This window comes from Corapipo altera, unplaced genomic scaffold (genome assembly GCF_003945725.1).
Source record: "Corapipo altera isolate COAL_440 unplaced genomic scaffold, ASM394572v1 302, whole genome shotgun sequence".
NCBI lineage: Eukaryota > Metazoa > Chordata > Aves > Passeriformes > Pipridae > Corapipo > Corapipo altera.
The window spans coordinates 299,206-314,628 of NW_020885052.1; the positions used below are offsets into that span (position 1 = coordinate 299,206).

The 15,423-nt window shown below is 39.8% G+C and overlaps 1 protein-coding gene across 6 annotated transcripts; it reads left to right on the top strand.

Moving 5' to 3' along the window:
- Positions 1-30: 30 nt before the first annotated feature.
- On the top strand, positions 31-14,041 carry KIAA0753 (KIAA0753 ortholog). Of its 6 annotated transcripts, none has more exons than XM_027668827.1 (16): positions 31-403; positions 1,210-1,576; positions 1,649-1,822; positions 2,328-2,434; positions 2,697-2,759; positions 3,569-3,784; positions 4,883-5,093; positions 6,163-6,362; positions 7,480-7,649; positions 8,386-8,475; positions 8,641-8,728; positions 8,972-9,145; positions 9,836-9,917; positions 10,602-10,722; positions 10,847-11,071; positions 12,913-14,041. In XM_027668827.1, exons 1-16 carry the CDS (start codon positions 314-316, stop codon positions 13,028-13,030), a joined length of 2,496 nt encoding a protein of 831 aa, XP_027524628.1. In that variant the 5' UTR covers positions 31-313; the 3' UTR covers positions 13,031-14,041. The 6 variants fall into 6 exon arrangements, with proteins under 6 accessions (XP_027524628.1, XP_027524625.1, XP_027524627.1 ...); XM_027668825.1 differs by having other exon boundaries at positions 62-96; positions 207-403; positions 1,210-1,822; XM_027668824.1 differs by having other exon boundaries at positions 1,210-1,822.
- Positions 14,042-15,423: the final 1,382 nt, after the last annotated feature.

Sequence of the window (15,423 nt, forward strand, 5' to 3'; positions counted from 1 at the left end):
CCTCCGCTCCCCTTCCCTTCCTCCTCCCGGCCTGCCCTCCTCCGCTCTCCTTTCCTTCCTCCCTCCCTGCCTCCCGGCAGCGCCCGGAGTCCGCTGGTGCCGGTCCTGCCCGGGACGCCGTGAGGCTCTGGGAGGCAGCAGAGAGGCCGCCCCTCTCTGCTCTCCGCGGCTCCTCAGGCCGGTTCTCCCTCTGTTACTCACATCAGACTCGGGATTGCTTTCGAGAGTCTGAAATCACAGCTGGTTGTTCTCACGTTCACAGCTGTGATCACAAGCAAGGGACAGCAGCGAGATTTGCTCTCAAGCCGATGCGATGGGACCAAGCAAAGCACCGCTGTTTGATGATGCGTTTGCATTCTCCACCCAGCAATACAGGAATGAAGCAAAGGCTTTACAAACGCAGGTACCATTTGTTTTCTGCAGCGATGCTGAGTTGGTTTCCATTTGTGATTGTTACAAAACGATGATTATGACCCACTTCCCGAGACAGCCCACCAAGGAGTGTGATACTTGCTTTCCTGATGCTGTCACATATAATCTTGACACTGTTCTTTTGTAAGGGTACAGATTCAAGAACTAGATCCGTAAATATTCTTAACTGTCTGTTGTGGTTCAGTCCCAGCAGGCAGCTGAGCACACAGCCGCTCGCTCACTCCCAGTGGGATGGGGAAGAGAACTGGAAGGGCATAAGTATGAAAAATTGTGGATTGAGATAAAGGCATGTTAATAGAGAAAGAAAATGCTGTGTGCACAAGCAAAGCAAAATAGGGAATCCAGCCATTTCCACAGCTTCATCGCATGTAGCAGTGACTTGGGAAGACAAATACTGTCACTCCAAACAGCTTCCCCTTCCTCCTTCTTTCCCACAGCTTTTACTGCTGAGAATGATGCCACACGGTGTGGAATATCCCTTGGGTCAGTCGGCGTCAGCCATCCCACATATATCTCCTCCCACCTTGCCCACCCACAGGTTACTCACTGGTGGGCAGAGTGAGGAGCAGAAAAGGGCTTGAGCACTGCTTAGCAAGAATGAAAACACTGGTCTGCTGTTAGCACTGTGTTCAGCACAAATCCAAAACAATGCTGTCATGACGGGATACATGCTAATATAAAAGAAGATCCAATTTCCGTACTGTTAGACACTTGAGTTGCATCACCTGTGTAAAGTGTTCTGTGTAACATCAGATTCTTTTTTTACACTTTGAACAGCTCCAGTTTAATAGAAATGTCCCTGCAGTTCCAGAGAATTTGGCTCTCAGATTCTCTCACCCCCGCCCAATTATAATAGAAAAATTGAAGGCATCCAGTGATCAGAGAAATCCAGCTGCAAGTGAGGACCCCAACCTGAGAAGCTCTGGCATGTTCTCAGTGGTATCTGAAGAAAAACTGAAACTGGCCATTCAGTTGGCCAAAAGGGACATCAAACGAAGGCGTCTTGAAGAGCAAGCGAAACAGCAAGTGTTTGGAAACGTGGTCAGTAAACCATTGTGGACCCAGAAGTCACAACAGCAGAATACCAAAGTATTTGCAACTCCAGCAAATAAAAATGCACTGAAGTCTCAAACTCACTTGCCAGGTCAGCAGAGGCTTGAACAGCCTTCCCAAGGGGAGTCTACCAGCTCTGACAGAAATGTTTCTCTCTGTGTAGCTAAGGAAGGAAGGCCAAGATCAGCTGTTTTGGACTCTCCACCCACCCACGACACAGGACCAGACCTCAAACCAAATTTAAACAAAAAAGAACATAAAAATATGCAGGAAGTCCGATGTCTGCAAAAGGAATTGAGGAGCTATGTTCAAAAAATTGAAGAAATGATTAAAAAAGGTGTAAGACTGAACAATAATTATGTTATATAAATGTACAGTAGTTTGTTGATTTTTTTTTCCCACAGTTGTTTGGCTTGGATTAGAATTCAAATTTATTTCTGAATTTTTGAGAACCATCTTCTTTTTTTAAAAAATAGATAAAAGCCAGAACAGTTTGCCAGGTTAAGCAATTGGTTCTTTTGTAATAAATAGCAGGAGGTGTAACCATTCCTAATTTTAAGTGCTTTATCTGCAACTTCGTCATAAAACTAATTGGTCACGTGATTTTTTAAGCTATTACTAATAAGCTATATTGTATAAGATCATTTAGTCAAATTCTAAATAGAAACACAATCTAAAGTTACAGTAATTAATTTACATTACTGCTAAAGGAACCCCCACAAATATGTGATTTGGTTCTGCATGGCAGAGGTTTATTGTTAGATTATGTCTGTTGTCATGGCTTAATTGGGATTTTCACATGTTAAATTAAGACATAAAACATTAAATTCTATGCTTTTTAGGGAGAGATACAGAACTTTTAGATCCTGAGGTCAAGCAGCGACTTTACACTAGGAGACAGCAACAAGCTGCACGGTCAGCTCGGATGCTGTATGTGCTCCAGCAACAGGTAGGAACTGGCATTTTAAACTGGCATGCACAGTAGCTAGTTTATTGTGATGAATTTGACAGAAACAAACTGAAACAAAAGAAATTCAATCAGGTTATCTCTGAACTTCCACAGCATTTTAGTTTAGATCTGAATGGTGTGACTAATTTCTCTCATGGCTGAAGTCCAAAATTTGGACTTTGTTACAGCGACGATTTATTGTTCATTTATAGGCACAGAGTGAATTCTGACTGATGTTCTCCTCTCCTTTCTTGATAAACAGGTAAAAGAAATCCAGGATGACTTAGAGAAACTGAGTCCTCATACAATCAAACACACTAAAAAGGTAAGGTGTAATTATCCTTCTGGTTATAAATGACTTATTGACAGAGTTTTCTAGATAATTGTTTGATTATCTGGGTGCATCTGAGCCCTCTTCAGAAAGATTTTCTTTGTTTCTTACACCTTTCATCTCATTCTCACAGAAGTATGGATCACTTGGCCTGATACTGCCTTTGCTGCTTCTCTCTTCTCAGTTCTCATTTTCCCTGCAGTAGAGAAGAAGGCCATCGGTCTGATTTTATGTGGCTTCTAATTCCTTCTTCATTCCAATTCCTTTTTGCAATAACAATGTGTTCTACTATTGACTGATTTTTTAAACTTCTGGGTGATGTCACTCAGTCTTACCAGCCTGATTTTTCTTCTCTGCCCAGCACCTTTCAGAAGGACAGCCCTGAGATCAGGCCTACACTCTGGCTGATGTTGTCCTGTTGTTCTGTTGAGCTTTTCCATCACTTGTATTTTCTTCTGTAACAAAATGCAGAGGATGGAGAATATTTTGTGTTTGTGCAATTGTTGCACATTAGGGTCCAGCCAACGATTACAGTTCTGTGTTGGCACACAGAAACATCAAGACCTGTTATACCCAGGCTGTTTCACCTGAAGCCAGCATGACATTGATAGAGGTACTGTTGTGAGGAATCTTTAGTAGATTACTTTAATGCCTGTTTTGTTTTGTCTCACAAATGGCTTAACATGCATCAGAATTATCCCAAGCCCGAGTGTTTCTCCATGAAATTTTGACTACAATTCTTCCAATAGTATAAGTATTCATAGAAACTATAGTTATTAAAACATTTGTTTTTCATTTCCCAGTCCCAAGCAGTATCCAGGTTGGCAGCAGCACACAGAGGTGCTGTACGAACCTTGCAGGCATTTGCCAATCACTTCACAGATCAAACAGACGAGCAGATTCCTGCCCACTACAAGGAGCTGGGCAGTCTCATTCGACAACTCTCTCTCTGCTCTGCCAAACTAGAAGGAGATTCTTCCATTTCTGACATTATCATAGATATTTTGCTGCAAGTTGAGGTAGGAAAAAACATTTTGGTTTTGCTAAAGCAGAAAAGATGTAGTGAAATATGAGACTGTGTTAATGAAATAGCAGAATATCTTATTGGTTTTCTTTGTGGTTTTTCAAAGGCCATATTTTCTAATGTATAAATGTATTTCTAATGTTCCTAAATAATGGTGGTCCAAAAGAGAGGTGCATCCTAAACACAGAAGCTACCTGCTGCTGGTCTTATTGATGCTGTTCCTGTCTTTCTTGGCTATGCTGCTAGAATGAGGACTGGTAGTGATAGTGGTAACAAAGCACCAGTTTCTGATTCATTTGCCATATTCAAGACTGAAAGAATTCATTTTATACATTGGCGTGTGTTATGTGTTTATTATTTTGGGATGCATGCATTAGTAATCAGCATCAGTGATGAGCATCTGAGCCTCACCCATGGTGGTGGATGCAGAAGCGTCCAGGCAGAAGATAAAGTTGTGGGTACAAGAGTTACTTAAGCTCTGTGCCTTTCAAATAGCTTTTGTTAGTGATATCTGCTGGCTTATACATGTTATTGGTATCATAGAAAAGTTCTGATTCATGTTGCCTACTATATAAATAACTAAAAGCAACTGATACCAGAGCCATATTTTATTTTCCTTAAAATACTGTTAAAACTGTAAGAGCTGTTATTTATTTTCACTGTTATGAACTGCTTATGAGAACAGCAACAGTGCTAACTGCCTTGGAACAGGAGAGGAGGTAGAGTTGTTTAAGTTTAGACTTAGCATTGGAAGAAGTGTCTATTACTGCAGTCATGTGAGCATGGGGGCTTTTTTGGTCTCTAGCCCTTGTGTCCATTTCTTTTTGAACATTCTGTAAGCAGATTATTTACTTGGGTCAATTGTAAATACAAAAATGTAAGCCTTTTCAGTAAGATTTAAGTTAATAATATGAAAAAGCTTCTACATGAACAACTTATTGGGAGTCATTGCTATCAGAAAACAAAACAAAACAAAAAAAAAACCCAAACCAGACCAAAAAAGTTCCAACTGCTTGGAATCTCTTGAATTTGCCTCTCATTATTACATCAGATTTACTGAGAGAGTAATTAAAACTCTAAATATTTGGTGCAGGATCTGAATTCACTGCTGGAAAACAAGCAAACACCAAAACCAGTGAAGAAATGTATTTCAGCTTCTCAGGCCAAATCTCCAAGGAACAATAAGACATTCCCAGCCCGAAAGCAGCTTCTGTCTCCAAAAGGAGAAAACAAGCCTCTCATCTTAAAGGGACAGTATGGACAAGAGCCTAGAAAACCTCCATGTGCCAGGAGTCTCTTGACTGGTTTGTATTTTGAATTACTAAGTCCATTTTTATCAGTTAACTTGCCATCTGAAGATCAGTTTTGTAGTATGTTATGTATTGTTGCTCAGAAGTGTATGTTAGCAAATCAGGCTAACGAAAGCCAGGCTGTGGTTGTTTAACTGTTCACACTGAAAAGGTATTCTGAATTCCCTTGGTTTGTGCAATTTCTCTACTTCTGAGAGCAGCGGCTGTTTTATTCTTGTCAGTTGATTCCTGATAATGTCTTTTGCACAACACTCAAACTTTTGTACCTAGAGACACATTAACTGATGGTTAAGCTGAAGACTTCGGGGGTTTCCACTACTCGTTTGCTGTGAAACTGTTCAGAGTTGGCTTTCTTTATTGTTCTTTTACTTTGTATATGAAAGGAAAGGAGCTTTATTCCTTCTCAAGGTGTTGTGAAATAAATATACCACCTGAAGTATTTTGACACCTGATGAAAGCCATTATAATTTCTTACATTATATATAAACTATATTAATTCTTTTTCTTCTTTATGGTGTCTTTCTCATACCTAATGATGGTTTTTACTAGAATAGTGAGTGTTCCCTGCTACCCACATGTAAGGGCAAGAAGAATTCCATATGATGAATTCATCTTTGGCAGTCCAGGGAGACAGCATATAAGCATCTAATGGTTTCCATGTGTCTTGCAGCCTAAAAAAGAATGTTTTGTTATCACTGCCTAGACCTTGCGTGAAAATTACTACCAAAAGGTTTCCCATGATTTGCATGTATATGTGCATTTTCAAATATTTATATACATATAAATATGCATATGCACACAAACTCCAAACTCTCCTGTTCATCAAAACAATGCAGGAAAGACAATTTCTTTAATACTTGTCAGGAAATACAAGGCTGGATTTTTTTTTTTCTTTTTTTAAATTATGGTAGAGCTTAAAAGTTCATGATTAGGTATACCTAGCATAACAGAGATATCAAATGTAGAAATAAAGACAATTCTTGCCCCTCTCACCTTACAAAAGTTAAAAGTTTATGTGTTATTTTTGATACAGATAAACATTGACATGTTGCAAATATTTCAGCAGTTCAAAAGGCGAACAGTTGTGCTCATATATTTCACAATAAATACCAAGAGGAAAGTGACCCACCTACTCCAGAGAGAAATGCCACTTTACAGGGAAGCACAGATGCCCTGGTGAGAGACAGAGCTGTAAAAAAGGACTCTGTCCTTGAAAGTGGTCCTTTGGAGAAGAAAGGCATATTATTGCTTGCAAAACCACAGGTATGGAAGTGATAAATCATTTATGCTGTCTTCTGCTTGTGCTTTGGGATTTGTTATATAATGTAAGATACTGTCAGTGCTTCGCACTTCCTCACAATATTTCTATTCTGAGCTAGGAGACGCAGTGGGATAAACTGTCATCTGCCTGTTATTTCTACTGGGTATGACTATTTTAGCAACTGTTTTTTCAAAGCAATGTTACAGTTCCTTGGAAACACATTGTACAACTAGAAACAATGAATAACAGAATTAGCAAGGAAAATGTTCACTGAAACAAGTTTCGTGCTTGAAGTTAGCATGGTTTTTTCAAGTTGAAATTAAAGCTGAAGTATTTTCTTCCTGTTGGTAATCCTCTGTCACAAAAAATGCACTCAGCAGTAATGTCATGCTAGTGTTAGTAGGAGAATATAAGTTAGGCAGACTTAATTGATTACAGAAATGATAAAACTTCACAATACAAGTTCTGGTTTCTGCTAAGTCTTTCTTGCAACCAGCAAGAGGCTTCTGTAATGCAAATGAGTTCTTAAAAGACTAGTGCTAGATTTTATAAATAGGTGGAGTTTTTTTATTCCTTCCTCAAAGTGTCATCTTCAACTTGAAAATTCAGATCTGACGCAGTAACGTAGCTGTATGTATATGTAACTTTTACTGCTTCCCATCCCTGCGTGTCAGTGAGAAATGTGGGCAGAAAGGTTAAACATTTCAGCATTTCATACTGAGGGGACGAGTCTAAGTGACCTTGTAGCAAATACAAAAGTGGTGACATTATACTTTTGTGGCTGAATAAAGGTTACCTTGGAAACCTTCTATTTGGATTTATTAAGAGTTAACATAGAGTCTAATTCTGAAAAATTAAAAATAAGTTTTTTCCCCATGAAGGGCAACATTGGAAAAGTTGGAACTGTTTACAAAAATAACAGTTACAGGATCAAGCATATATTCTTTTCAGGCACAGCTGTACTTCCTTTTAAAGCAGTTGTAAAACCTCCACATATGTCAACTGTGCAGCAAAGTCAGCAGGCATGACTTCAAGACAAAATCTGAAGCAAAATGCAAAATACTTTAATAATTCAACAACTGGAATATAAGTTTTTAATGTGATGGTGTTAATTTTAAGGGAATGCTGAAATCTCTGAAGTCACGACAGGTACGTCCTCGAGGAAAGCATGCTGGATTTCGAGAGCCAACTATAGCTTTTCAGCTAAAAGAGACCAAAAGACCTGCTAAGGAGAGCAGAATTCTCTGCCCTCCTCCAAAGCCTCCAGCTCTGCCTGTTCCACCTAAGCGGTATGTTCACAGTCCTGTGGCACCCATCCTTACCCTGCTTCCCAGTGGGAATGCTGCTGGCTCTGTGCTGGTAACTGGGACAGAGTTGGCCTGGCTGCAGCCCAGGGTGGCCAGTGGCACAGCACAGCTCTCTGCCAGATGGCCCAGAGCAGCCTCACTCCCTAAAGCCCAGGAAGAGCCAAGGCTTTAGGCTTTTGCCTGAGTTGCTGCTTGGGAGTCAAGGCCCAACTGTGCAAGGCAGGGCAGTGACAAAACACAGCAGGCAGAGTGGGTATTCACAGCAGCGCATTAAGAAGGTAAATAAATATTATCTCCCTGTTCCAGAAGGACAAAATACATATATTTGTCTCGGACAATAATAGAGTGCAGGTTTGTTTACTTTAAAGTATATTTAACATCCAGTTAGACCAGGGCTCCCCAAATTTAGGTTGCTTTGGGATTGGTGTTTGTGGCAGTTGAAGCAAGAGATCCAGGTGCTGGATCTGTACTAGGCAGTGTGCAGGGTAAGATGAGGAGCTCATTTCTCTGGGCCAAGTACTTCCTATTTGCCAACAGCAGAAACTTAATTCAAGATCCCCGGTTCTCAACAGAGTTTTCTGGCTTATATGGTCTTACAGTCAGCATTAATTTTCTCTCTAAAGTTTCTTGCAACTTTTCCAAACTAATACTCAAAATCATATTATTTCGTTCTTCAGTGCATTTTGTAACCCTTTATGTTACTGTGCTATTTTTGAAGACTAGCAAGGCTTGAAGCGGAAAATTCAAGAGGAGTGAAGGTTCTAACTGACCTTCGCAGAGGAGAAATAAAAAAAATACAAAAGTTAAGGTAATTACTTACTTTGAAGATCTCATAACTGGTGTCAGATATGATATGAGCTTCTCCACACTCCAGCAGTCTCCCTAAAAGTAAACTTATGTATTTGGGGTTTTTAAATTATTGTTGTCATACCAAGTTTCAAAATGGCATTGTTGTTTGTTCTTTTTTGTGCAGGTCACAAACTGTTTCTCCAGCCCCCTGTGCAGACAAAGCTGTGAAGGAGGTACAGGAGTGGTCGGAACCTCTGGTAGACAGCATGCAGGTAGTACAGGCAAGCTTATGCCACTGGGGGAACGATGCCTTGAGAGCTGTCAAACATTTATAAAGGGGCAACATACAGTTTCTGTTCAACTTAATGCGAGTTGGTTTGGTTTTGGTTTTTTCTTTCTTTCTTGTATTGGCTTCCCAAATCTTCGTTCGCGAAGCCTAGCCATGATGATGTATTGGCTTTGTGTCTTTTTGTTTTCTGTGGTATTTGTTTTTGAGTTTCGGATTTTTTAAGTAGCAGGTTGCAGCAAATGCAGATATTCTGAGTGAAAAGCTGTTGGATGATCTTTTGGAAGATACTGCTCAGGAACTGTGGAGCGTGGAGCAGCATGAGAGGCTCCAGACCAGGGGCCTGCCTATGGCTGACACTCATAGTCTAGAGTCAATGTTGCAAAGAATGGAAGAAATTGAAGTAAGATTTTCTGTCTTGGTTGTTCTCATTAGTGCCAATTTCTTGATTACTGTCCATAAATTGTAATATCTCTAAGTATCTACATTCTTAAATGAAGCAAGGAGTGACTGAATCAGTGTCTGAAATCAAAGACCAGGGAGGAGTCTGTGCTTCCAGCAAAACACGCTGTAAGATCAGGAGCAGAATGTTTGATGAATCTATTGCTCTAGACTTGGCAGACCTGAGTTTGCTTTCCACCTCAAGACTTTGTGGCTTAGATAACTGTACATGAATGGGAGAATCAGCATGGTGATTCAGGACAATATGGGGAAGTCAGACAAATACACAGTTATCTGTGCCCTTATTTATTCATCTTTCTGTGTAAATGTTCATAAGTTTATAATTTACTTGACTTGAGCTTTCTCATATGTTGCTTTCTTAAAAGAAAGCATGAGGGTTCTTCAGTTGTTTGGCTGAGGGCTGTTGGTCTAAAACGGAAGGAGTTACCATGGGACTGGCAACTAGCTTCATATTTAAGTATGGCATTTTGAACAAGATAAATGTCTGTGATTTCACTCCCCCACCCCTTTTCTGTGTTATGTTACCAGCCAAAATAAGCCTGCTTTGCCCAAGGAGGATCATGACCTAGTTTCCTATTGAGTGATAATCAGGTATGTGGGTGACTGACTGCTGTTGTGTGTTCCAATACAGAGACACCAGGAGAGTGTCCGCAGGAGAATCACCCAGATCGTGTACACTGACTCCCACTTCTGGGCCCAGGAAGACAAAATGGGTAACTGTTTTCTGTAATGCCACTGGATTTGCCTATAATCTGTAACTTTAAATTCAGATGTTTTGAAATCAAGGTCATTGGATTATGTGTGATGAAATAGCACCATCCAGACACATTTTTTACTATAGGTACTTCTTTCAAAGGACAGTTTCTAAAATGTAGTTCTAAAAGTCGATACTTTATCAATATTCCTGTTTTTTATCCTACTATTTGATTGAGTAGCACAGTGAAGCTACACTGATTTTTCAATGTGAGTATCTGATTACATACAGACTTTACTGGAACTGTGTTGTTTACACAAGTTGTAAAATCTCACAATATGACTGGTGAAGATTTAGCCCAAATCTGTATGGACTTTTTTTCCATGTCTTGAATTTACTGCCAGGTTTAATAGACTGCTAGTTTTACAGTGGTATTTTCTATCTCTCTGCTAGAAGTATCCACTGACAGCACAAATGATTTGTACTAAAAGCAGCATTTCTAAAATGCTCAGCTTTAATACACTAAGCTCTTGGAAACGCTATACTGAATTTACATTTTAGGGGCTTCTCACTTTCAATTCTTCACTTACCTGAAGGAGTTCCCCTTAAAAGAAGCAAAAGTCTTTGTGAGGACCTTATCTGCAGTAGATGTAGTTTTCCTCTTTCAAAGAAACAATTTTAAATGGTATTTTCTTCCTTCTAGAACAACAAATGACATCAACAGCTAAAAGACTCACATCTCCTCATCCAATTCAGATAACCAAATTAATTGGACACACAGAGCTAGAAACAAACATTTTATTTGAAAAACCTTTTGATGGCAAGTAAGTGGAATATTTGGCTCTACATTAAACTGTGGTGCATGAGATCTGTGTGACTTCATTACAGTGTTTTCAAAAAGAGACTTGAAAATCTAGTTCTGTTTTGATGATTATTTTATATTTCCAGTGATACTGATGAAAATAAAGAAGCAGAGGAGAAATTGCATACTGGAAATGACATTCTGCACCCCTTGGCTTTGAACTCTCTACAGAAAGCGTGCTCTGTGTCTCTGTCTGTGCCAAGCCATATGCTCCAGAGCATCTTGGATTATAACAGCAGATACAAGCATCATTTAAAGCTTATTTCCCATGAGGTGGTGGGCAGTTTCAACCCATGGCAGATTGCTGAGAGGTATGTGGACTGTCTTTGTGATTTTGAAGTGAATGTATCAGCTGACAACAGGTTTTTCTGTTTTTACTCAGGAGAGGAGTGGGGAGGCGACATTTAAATTCCAGACTGAAAGCCAGAGGCAGCTGGCTCTTAGGCTGTTTCTCTACTGGTACTAGGTATTCATGGATTTTGAAGGTAGTTGGATAAAACCAAAGGATATGGGAGTAGAATGTCCATCCCTTGCTATAAATAGAAGATGTGAAGAAACAGTAAACTGCAGTCTCTCTACTGTTCACTTCCTGGCAAAAATTGTTTCTCAGGCTGAATGTCTGCTAAGCAGCAGAACAATATAAGCCAAAATACCCACTTTTGCACTGAAGCTTGAGTAAGTGTTTTGATTACTTAGTAACAGCTTTAGCAAGTAAATTACATCACTGGTTATCATTTCCTTGCACTTCCTTGAATAATTACCTACAATTGCCTAGAAATAATTTTCAATATGTATGATACATTTAAAAAATCACCTATTGGTTTTATAAAGTCCAGCCCAAAGAAAGCATGGAAATACAGGATGAATGTGAAACCTTGCTAGCCCTGTTCTTTCAGAACTGCAGGAATACTGGCACAACATCAGTTGGCATAGAGGGGACATTAATTCCCTGCAGAATGGAAATGAGAATGCATCTGACTATGGGAGAAGAGATGAGAGAAGAAAACTCTGGAGTATTAAGAAAGAATTGCAAAACCTAACTTCAGTGGTTGTAGATGGGACGGGTTCCCATATTTGTCTGTGTTGGCAGATTGGACATCAGGCTTAATTGCCAAGAATCTTTAAACTTCAGCATACATTTTTCATGTAGTAGCATTGAAATCAGTGATACAGCTTGTTTGATTGGCATCTGCATAAAGTGTTTTCAGGAACAGGAACAGGTCCTGCAATATTTGAGATGACTGGCATGCATAAAGCTAATCCTGTGTGTTGCTGATTTGCCCAAGTGTGGATAAGTAGGCACACGTTGTAATAACTGTGATGAGACCACTGTATTTGAATCTGCTGAATCAACCTACTGAAACAGAGCTTGTCAGTGCTCAGTGCTGTCATCCTGCCTTCTGAGCTGTGCTGCCTTCAGTCCTGGTGTGAGATTGGCCCTGCCAGGGCTGGCACCTCTGTGGGACTGGCAGGTGACCCTCCTCCTGACAGTGGTGCCACGGCTGCCACGTGCCCCATGCTCAGCAACTGCAAATGCAGCCAGTCCCTGGCAGGCTTTGTGACTCTGAACAGCCCCTGAGGTTGTTGGGCTCGGGAACACCAATGTGTTTTGGAGCACATGCAGAACTGCAGACTTCTTCTCAGGAGGCCAGTAAACTACTGTATATTTACACACAAACAGTTTTCATTCTGTAACAAACATCTACTGTGGTCCAGAGATTACTGAAAATTGACATTTTACTCAAAACATTTCTGCTCAGTAAGGCCTGATTCAGTGACAGCTAAAATCAATAAAAAGCTTCCTGTTTACTTCAGTGGCCTTTGGATGAGCACCATAGTATGTTCACTCTTATTCTCAAAGCAGAATTAGTATCTTAAGAGTTTGAAAAAAGGAAACAACTGAGATCTCTCAGTACTTTTAAGCTTGAAGTATGCCCTTTGCTATGAACCAGAGTGAGGATAGAATTTCTGCTATCTTATACAACCCATATCAGAACACGTATCGAATCCTTTCTTGGGCTAAGCAGTAGAAAGAAAAAAGTATCTACCTTTTAAAATCAGAGCACTGATATCAATAGCATGAATGACTGAAATTTGAAATCTGACTTTCTGAACCTTTTCCTTCTCTATTTTTGCCTTCCCTCTGCCTCAGTCTTGCAGAGCAACTGACAGAAGAAGCCCTGTGTGACGTGGCAGCAGAGCTGCAGGATGTTTGTGAGGACTATGCAGAAGCTGTGTTCACGTCAGAGTTTTTGCAACCAGTGCAGTGAATTCTTTCCCCCCTGCCCCATCAACATCAGCCTCAGCCTGACAGTTTGTGAGATTCTCTGCACCAGATCTTCATCCAGGATTCATCTCAGGTTTTTATAAAACCATTACAAATAGTGTTCTCCTTTTCAGATGTTTTCTGACCACCATGCTTAGCACATGCAGTGGGATGAGTTCTTTTGGGGATGTGGCAATCCAAGGAAGGTTTCTCGTGGCACAGCACAAGTAGAGGTAAACATTTGGCACTGGCTGTACCCGCAGACCTGCTTGGGCTCTTGCCATTGCCTTCAGAATGAAGTCCCTTAGTATCTCTGGTACATCATGCATAGACAAATGAGACCTTTCAATAGAAGCACATCATAGAGATCTTTTTTTTTTTCCTTAAACTAGTCTAAAATGTTGTATTTTTATTAGCATTTAGTGATTGAAACCCACATTCCTTTCTCTTAAGAATCCTATTGAAATCAAGAACAACAAAATAAATGAACAATTGGCATTTCTGCAACATTGAATTAACTTGTTTGTTTCAAGTAATCAAGGTAGTGGTTTGGGCTATGTCTGCAGGGAGCACTGAGTAATAATTATTTATGTAGTATTCTAGGAAAATGCAAGTTCAACCTGTGAGGTAACCTTAAGAACAATATGACAGTCTGTTTCCTTTGTCAAATATTGTTCAACCTATAACAGATTAATTTTTAACCTTCTAAGATTATTTTTATTTCCTCTAATTAGAACATAGATTTTAAAAATAATTTTGTTTTTATTCATTCCAGGTTTGCTATTTTGTTTGTCTTGAAATTTACTTCAAATGTAATGATGTAAATGTTACTGCTCATGTGTGACTTTGCTGATACATGATTCTATAATTTAAAATAGTTAATTTCTAAGATTATAGAGATAAGCCTGGTTTAAGTCAAAAATACTAAAGCCATAGTGCCTCTATATATGTGTATATATGTTTGTGAAATTATTTTTGAGATATTTTATTTTAAATAAACAACACTTATTTCTTATGACTGAACACAGTTTTAATTTAAGATAACTTCCCTCTGAACCCTTTTGGAATAGTCAGCACCCAGCATGCAAGGGAGTACCCGGCAACATTACAAGAGTCAGACTACATACATCTTGAAGTAATGTGGTCATCTGTGAAGGTAAACATACTTTCTCTCTTTTGTGAGGAGTGTCCTCTGACTGAGGATGCTGAAGTAAACTTTTATTCTGGATGAGAATTTTGTGGCATTTGTGTGCCTTTTTGGATCAGAAATGTGTGGAGAGTGAAGGCTTTAGGTAGGATCCTCAACTTCACACTTTTCAGTCCTCCTGAAGGAACTTAACTAATGTATTTTGTAATGCATTATTTACACAGGCAAGCTAGACAATTGCAAAATTTTTAGCCTGAAAAATTTCGTAATTGTAGGGCTTCATCTTGAAGTGACTCCACTTGTCATTGTTCCTAAGGGACAAGCCAGCACCAAGGGGGGTAAACATTATCTATGTGCAGAATTCTTGTCACAGTATGTTAATAGAGACTATATGGAGCTGCAATGTGCAATTCCACTGCAGTTGTTAACTGTGCATCTCATGAGTCAGGTTACCTGGCTTTGCACTTACTTAAAGCCCCTGTCATGTCCATACTGCTTTAAAGCTAAGTCATGGGGGAGTACGAGAAACAGTTTCAGCTTTAAAAAGTATTTTCATGTTACTGATACTGAAGAATACATTTTCTTGGAGACTATGCTGTTTCTTTACTCTTTTTCTTTTTGCTGTAGGAAGGGATCTCTTTTTCACTGAATAAACTCAATCTTTGCTGCTGAGGAGTATTTTTCAAAGACTGATTTTTAATATATTTACTTTTTGGTTTTAAATGTTCTTTCAAATGGTCCCCTAATTTGCCAAGGTACTTTTGGATGTGCATAACTTTTAAAGCAATTATGTAGGCAAAAGATTGCTGAATTCAGAGCTAATTCATGAACTGCCTGAGTTTTCCTTCAAACTCTTTCTGTACCACATTATATGCATGTAAATCTAGTTACAGATTCCAGCTTTTAAAAAACTATAGAATATGGTTCCACAGCATCAAGGTTGCAGTTGGTGCTTTCCTTTGACCCCGTTTTCCCTCAGTGGAGATTTGTGTTTTCAGTCTGGCTGTGCCAGAGGCACACACAGAAGCTGGGGTCACACTGACAGCCTGGGGTGGTGCTGCAGGCAAGAGGGAGCTGTGTCTGGTGGCTCAAGGGGCCAAGACAAAGCAATCTCACAGTGGCCACGAGAAGGAGGCAAGAGCCTGCACTCTGTGTGGGAGCAAATGAGCCGGGTGGCTTAAACTGGCCCCAGCTGCAGTGACTCTGGTGTTACTGGTCTTAGCCTGGATGTGAAGGTAGCCAGGGTGAAA

Excerpts from the sequence above, each read along its gene's own strand:
- KIAA0753 (XM_027668824.1), top strand. The coding sequence starts at position 314 with ATGGGACCAAGCAAAGCACCGCTGTTTGATGATGCGTTTGCATTCTCC. Across the intron at positions 2,760-3,568 it reads CAATCAAACACACTAAAAAG|TCCCAAGCAGTATCCAGGTT; the intron begins GTAAGGTGTAAT and ends TTCATTTCCCAG. Across the intron at positions 5,094-6,162 it reads TGCCAGGAGTCTCTTGACTG|CAGTTCAAAAGGCGAACAGT; the intron begins GTTTGTATTTTG and ends CAAATATTTCAG.